This window comes from Carcharhinus amblyrhynchos, unplaced genomic scaffold, assembly GCF_965287045.1.
Source record: "Carcharhinus amblyrhynchos unplaced genomic scaffold, sCarAmb.v2.hapA scaffold_41, whole genome shotgun sequence".
NCBI lineage: Eukaryota > Metazoa > Chordata > Chondrichthyes > Carcharhiniformes > Carcharhinidae > Carcharhinus > Carcharhinus amblyrhynchos.
In genome coordinates, this window is record NW_027649782.1 from 57721 (window position 1) to 64941 (window position 7221).

The following is a 7221-nucleotide window of genomic DNA, read 5'->3' on the forward strand; positions in this document are numbered from 1 at the left end:
CCTTGGTGAGAGTTGTTGAGATGGTGCCACACCAAATGAGGGACATTTGGAATGATGGACACAATTTGGCAAATGCTGTATGCTGTAAACAATTGTGTCTGGAACTTGCACTTAGAGCCCAGGCTAAAGGATCTGTCTCCTTTTGTAATTGATATATCAGTGGAATTGTGAAACTTGTATGAGTGCATAAACGTATGGAATTAGTCTGTCCCTGGGGCTTTCTCAGAACTGTAATTAAAATCTTTGGGTGAAATTGGTGACTTCATCTGTTTGTTCAGTGGCTGTAAGTAAACCCAGTCAACACGGGAGCCGATTTTCTGATCTGCTGAATTTTCTGTCTTATAAGTAAAGGGAAAGCTCTCAACGTGTCAATGGAAAAATTCCTTTCAGTGTCAGGAGCAGCATCTGTTCTTTCAGAAAGGGAGAAATGGCCCTCAGTTTTCTGATGAAGCTGAAGATTTTGTGGGCGCTATACGATATCCAGACAATATACTTCCCCATTCTAGCCGCGTTCGGTGTGCCAGGTAAGTAAAGAACTGCAGCAGACAGGTCAGTAACTGCAGGTTGCATCTTAACTGCATGTCCCATTCTTTTTTTCAGTACTTTCTGTAAATTGCACCATGTAAATGGAAGCTGTTTTTTGTACAGAAGAGGCTGGGAGAGAACAATACCTCATTGGCTGCACAGCATTTTGAGAATGACTGGACTTGTTAAAGAGCTTACTTTCTTTTCTTCTTTGTCTCTCTTTCTTTCTTTGCCTCTTTCTTTCCTTCTGTTTGTTCGTTCTTTCCATTCTTCTTTCTTTCAAAATAAATACTTTCTTAACCCTTAAAGGGATTGATAGGCAAAGAGATCTGGGTGTACAGGTACACAGGTCACTGAAAGCGTCAATGCAGGTAGAGAAGGTAGTCAAGGCGTCATACAGCATGCTTGCCTCATCGGCCGGGGTGTTGAGTTTAAAAATTGACAAGTCATGTTGCAGCTTTTTCGAACCTTAGTTAGGCCGCGCTTGGAATATAGTGTTCAATTCTGGTCTCCAAATTACCAGAAGGATGTGGAGGCTTTGGCGAGGATACAGAAAAGATTTATCAGGATATTGCCCTGGTATGGAGAGATACGAGGAGAGGTTGGAGAAATTTGGTTTGTTCTAACTGGAATGATGGAGGTTGAAGGGGTGACCTGATAGAAGTCGACAAGATTATGAGGGGCATGGACAGAGTGGATAGTCAGAAACTTTTTCCTAGGGCGAAAGAGTCAATTACTAGAGGGGGGAAAGGTTTAAGGTGCGAGGGCACGGTTTAAAGGAGACCTACAGGGTAAGATTTTTTCGACAGAGGGTGGAGTGTGCCTTGAACTCGCTGCCAAGGGAGGTAGTGGAAGCAGAAATGATAGTGACTTTTCAGGGACATCTAGACAAATACATGAATAGGAAGGGACTAGAGGGTTATGGTCCCTGAAAGGGTAGGGGGTTTTAGTTCAGATAGGCAGCATGGTCAGTGCAGGGTGGGAGGGATGGTGGCCTGTTCCTGTGCTATCAATTTCTTTGTTCCTTTCTTCTTTCTTTCTCCCTTTCTTTCTTTCAATTGTCAATGGCTGTTAATTCCACCATGCTCTGATGTTCTGTTCCATGTTAAGATTACTCTTTCTGAATGGATAAATTAGATTACAATTTGACGTGCACTTATTAATTTCGATTAGTTAATTGTTTCATTTCGACCACTAAATTTCAATTAGCTATTTACTTCCATGTGTCTTTAGTACAATAATTGTGACCAATAAATAAACTTTAACTTTTACTTGTATGTTTGTTATCAGCTGTGATTTTTTGCTGAAACTGGCTTATTTTAGCAAAGATCAGGTGACCACACTGAATTCTGTCAAGCACATTGCTTGATTCTTTGACATTATGATTAATCTCCATCTTAACTGCATCAACCCATTTTGTTTCAAAATCCTTGATTCGACTTGACTAAAAAAATGAAGACCAGTCTCCTGATTTGTATTCTTCTTTGTTCTTTAAGTTTATTTTAGTTTAGTTGGGGCATCATGATCGGCACAGGCTTGGAGGGCGAAGGGCCTGTTCCTGTGCTGTATTTATCATTGTCCTTTATTCTTCTTTGTAAAGTTTGTAATAGGCCACCCAGCCCCTTGAGCCTGCTCTGCTGCTGAGCAAGATGGTGGTGATATGATTGTGGTTTTCATGTTTTCCATAAGCATCAACAATACAATCTGTACAGTGCAGAAGGAGACCATTCAGCCCATCAAGTCTGCACCAACAACAAGCCCACCCAGGCCCTATTCCGTAACCGCATGTATTTACCGGCTAGTCCCCCGTGTTAGAGGGGTTTTCCGATAAGGTGTAATATAGACTCAGGAAACCAATATAATATAAAGGTAAAACTTCATTACAAACCAGTGATCAATGGGAGAAATTATTAACAATGTTCTCAGGTACAGAGCACCTGGACCCTTTGGTTAAATTCTGAATTTATCACTAAAAATCAAGACTTGTACGCTTTCTGAACCTAATTCTCCGCCTTACATTAGTATAAAAGTAATTTTGTTTAATGTCAATACACCAATATAAATCTCCATCACACAATTCAGCCAATTACTCAGTACATTCCAGCATAATGGTTTCTTATTTGTCCATAACTAACCAGATGTTACTCCCACTCTTGTTTTGATTGCCAAGATGTGGCAGCCATTAATGCAATGGCAATGTGAAGGTTTGCCACAGGTTCACTGCCAAAATTGACTAGACATCTGTCCTCGCCTCCAGGGTTATGTCTAATCTGTGTCTGAGCTGCGAACCAACTATTCATAAAGTTGCAAATTGTGTTCCCTTACAATCATCTCCCAGTTTACTAAAGGTTCCCAGGACAATGGCTCTTAAACTATTCAAATCTCCCATTATTCTTTTCAGTACCTTGCATTGACTGAAAATGTTCAATCACATCAAAATACTTGAAATGCATTTAAAATATCAATTTATATGTCTTAAAATCTGAGTTACTGTCTTTAAATCTCTTACTGTATTAATATGTGGGTAAGTTATCATTCCCTCCCTACTGTTAGCCATGTCGGTGGCTATCTTCTGTCCATGCTCAGACAAATTTAAAATAATCGCTTTCACCTTGCCCTCAGGAGCAATTTAGCATGACTAATCAATGTAACCCACACATCTCGGGACTTTGGACAAGCTGTGCTGGTTAGGATTGTTGTCAGTGCAGGCTCAGTGGCTGAATGGCCTCTTTCTGCACTGTAGGGATTCTATGATTCTACTCTATGAATGTTAATGTTCGAGTTAGGAACACATCTCCATGTTACACTACAATGCAGAAAACGTACAGGCCAGGATTTTACCGCACTGGGAATCGGAGGGGGCAAGGGGTAGACAATGGGAAGGTCCATTGACCTCAGGTGAAATTTTCCAGTCTCGAGTAGATTTCCCGTGTTTCCCGTGAGAGATGAACCTTTTCCCTTATCTTCTGTTTTCTCACAGTTAACGTGGTGACGATTGCCATCCTGTCTCGGGGAAAGTGTGGCCTCTCCAGATGTATAACTCGCTACCTGATAAGCATGGCGCTTGCCGACCTCATGGTGGTTCTAATCGATCTTATACTGAGGCAGATTCCTATTGTTTACCGGGAACAGTTTATTTTCTTCAGGAATGTTTTTCTGTGTAATATCCATGCTGTCTTTCTTTATGCTGTCACAGACTGTTCCGTGTGGTTCACAGTGACTTTCACCTTTGACCGATTTGTGGCCATTTGTTGCCAGAATCTGAAATCAAAATATTGCACAGCGAAAACAGCAGACATTGTTCTGGGAATTGTGACAATTCTGAGCCTTTTGAAGAACATTTTTTGGTATTTTTTGTATACCACCGAATATTATCTTTCAAACAGTTCCTGGTTTTGCCGTGTTGATTTCCGTGTAACCCGCTCGATGGCCTGGGCCATTGTTGAATTAATGCATTATATTATAACACCATTTCTTCCATTTATTTTGATTCTACTGTTCAATGTGTTAACAGTCAGATACATTTTAATGGCCAGCAGAGCCCGCAGCAGACTCCGAGGTCGTAGCTCTGGGGAGAGTGCCAGTGACCCAGAGATAGAGAACCGAAAGAAATCCATAATGTTGCTGTTTATCATATCGGGGAATTTCATCTTCTTATGGGTGGTGTTTATGGTTTGCTCAATATTAAGACGATTGGATTACTTGGGGTATTCTGTTCCCCTGCCCATGTTTGTCCGGGAAATTGGCTTCATGCTGCAGCTCCTGAGCTGCTGCACCAACACTTTTGTTTATGCAGTGACTCAAAGAAAATTTAGAGAGGAGTTTTGGAATGGAGTGAAACAACCCTTCAAATGGATGGCCAAATTACATCATTGAGAAGACATCAGAATTTGGAATATTATTGCTGCCATGTTCTGTGCATTCTATTGTTGGGCTACTTTTTTTTTAGTTTTCTGAAGCAAGTCTCAAACATGTGCAGAGTTAATTATAGTTGTTGTCACTTGTAAATGTTTTGTACCCTCTTACCTGCAAGGGGCCCAAATGCAAGTTATCTACAGATTGGTTTCAAACAATGATTTGGTCAAGAGGATTAGCAGTCCCAGGTTCAGCCTCTAGCTCAAGAAATGCTTAGGAAATGACTCCTACCATGGTTATTTCCCAGAAATTGACCAATCCTGGGGAATGCGTAGTCAAGTGTTCAGTGTAAGTTAATAGGGATTCAGGACCAGCACATTCCTTTTAGGATGAAGGATAGGTATGGCAAGTTTTGGGAACCCTGGATAACAAGAGGTATTGTGAGCTGAGTCAAAGAGGAAAAGGAAGCATTTGTCAAAGCTAGGAGGCTGGGAACACACAAAGCATAGAACATAGAACATAGAACATAGAACCAGAGTTGTGTACAGTTGCAACATAACGCTGCGACTCCTAAATTCAATCCCCCTACCAATAAACGCCAAGACACCGTATGCCTTCTTAACAACCTTATCTACTTGATTCCCAACTTTCAGGGATCTATGTACACATACACCTAGATCCCTTTGCTCATCCACACTATTCAAAGTCCTCCCGTTAGCCCTATACTCGACACATCTGTTATTCCTACCAAAGTGAATTACCTCTCACTTCTCCGTATTAAACTCCATCCGCCACCTCTCGGCCCAGCTCTGCAACCTGTCTAAGTCTTCCTGCAAACTATGACACCCTTCCTCACTATCTACCACAACTCCGACTTTGGTGTCATCAGCAAATTTACTAATCCACCCAACTATACCCTCATCCAGATCATTAATAAAAATTACAAACAGCAGTGGCCCCAAAACAGATCCCTGAGGCACACCACTCGTAACCAAACTCCATGATGAATATTTACCATCAACCACCACCCTCTGTCTCCTATCCGCTAGCCAATTCCTGATCCAATCCCCTAGATCTCCCCCAATCCCAGAAAAAAAGCAAGTGTGGAATACAAGGAAAGTAGAAAGAAACTTAAGCAAGGAATAAGAAGGACTGAAATGGGTCATGATAAAGCATGGACCAGCAGGATTAAGGAGAATTCAAGGGTTTTTATGCATATATAAAGAGCAAAAGGGTAGCCAGGGAGAGGGTTGGCCCACTCAAGAACAAGGAAGGAAATCTATGTGTGGAGGCACAGGAAATGGGCCAGGTATTAAATGTATGTTTTGTGTCAGTATTCACCAAGGAGAAGGACTTGGTGGATGATGATTCTGGGAAAGGATGTGTCAATAGTTTTGAGTCATGTTGAGATCAAAGATGTATTGGGGTTCTTGAGAAACATTAAGGTCGACAAGTCCCCAGGGCCTGATGGGATATATCTCAGAATACTGAGAGAGGCAAGGGAGGAAATTGTTGGGGCCTTGAGAGAAATCTTTACATTCTCACTGGCTAGAGGGGAGGTCCCAGAGGATTAGCGAATAGCCAGTGTTGTTCCTTTGTTTAAGAATTGTGGCAAGAATAATCCAAATAATTACAGGCTGGTGAACCTTACATCAGTGGTAGGGAAATTATTGGAGAGGATTCTGTGAGACAGGATTTATTCCCACTTGAAAATAAGTGGACATATTAGTGAGAGGCAACATGGTTTTGTGAAGGGAGGTCTTGTCTCACAAAATTGATTGAGTTTTTCGAGGAAGTGATGAAGATGATTGCTGAGAGTAGGGAGTTGGATGGACATGGACTTCAGTAAGGCCTTTGACAAGGCCCCTCATGGTAAACTGGTGCAGAAAGTGAAGTCATATGAGATCAGAGGTGAGATGGCAAGATGGATACAAAACTGGCTTGGCCAAAGAAGACAGAGGATAACAGTGGAAGAGTGCGTTTCTGAATGGACGGCTGTGATACGTGGCGTTCCTTAGGGATCAGTGCTGGAACCTTTTCCTCCAAATCATTTATATATGCTGATGAAGGCAAGCAGGCCATATATATATATGCGTATATATACAGATATATATATATGCGTATATATACAGATATATATATGCGTATATATACAGATATATATATATGGCCTGCTTGCCTTCATCAGCCAGGATATTGAGTTTAAAAGTTGGCAAGTTATGTTGCGGGATTAAAGAGCCTTAGTAAGGCCACACTTCAAATATAGTATTCAATTCTGGCTGCCACACTATCAGAAGGATGAAGAGGCTTTGAAAATAAGAACATAAGAACATAAGAAATAGGAGCAGGAGTAGGCCATCTAGCCCTTCGAGCCTGCCCCGCCATTCAATAAGATCATGGCTGATCTGTCGTGGCTCAGTTCCACATTCCCACCCTCTCCCCATAACCCTTAATCCCCTTGCCTACCAAAAACCTATCAACCCACGTCTTAAATATATTTAGCGAGGTAGCCCCCACCACTTTAACAGGCAGAGACCTAAACTGCCCCCCTGCTATCCTTTCCAAGTGGGAAGAATCTCTCTACCTCAACCCTATCCATCCCCTTCATTATCTTATACGTCTCTATAAGATCCCCCCTCATCCTTCTAAACTCCAACGAGTACAGACCCAGTCTATTTAGTCTCTCTTCATAGTCCAACCCCTTCATCTCCAGTATCAGCCTAGTGAACCTCCTCTGCACTCCCTCCAAGGCCAAAATGCAAGTGCAGCGATGAAAACTGCACACAGTACTCCAGCTGCGTCCTCACCAGTGCCCTGTACAGTTGCAGCAAGACCTCCCTG

At 41.9% G+C, this 7221-nt stretch overlaps 1 protein-coding gene across 1 annotated transcript; it reads left to right on the forward strand.

The window, feature by feature from the left end:
• The first annotated feature begins 427 nt into the window (after positions 1 to 427).
• On the forward strand, positions 428 to 4401 carry LOC145335782 (putative G-protein coupled receptor 139). Its single transcript, XM_080181512.1, has 2 exons — positions 428 to 524; positions 3506 to 4401. The coding sequence occupies exons 1-2, from the start codon at positions 428 to 430 to the stop codon at positions 4399 to 4401; spliced, it is 993 nt and encodes a 330-aa protein (XP_080037638.1).
• The last annotated feature ends 2820 nt before the right edge of the window (positions 4402 to 7221 follow it).

Bases quoted from the DNA above. Each gene is read 5' to 3' on its own strand.
- LOC145335782 (XM_080181512.1), top strand. From the start codon at position 428: ATGGCCCTCAGTTTTCTGATGAAGCTGAAGATTTTGTGGGCGCTATAC. The intron at 525-3,505 runs GTAAGTAAAGAA...GTTTTCTCACAG, and splicing joins AGCCGCGTTCGGTGTGCCAG to TTAACGTGGTGACGATTGCC.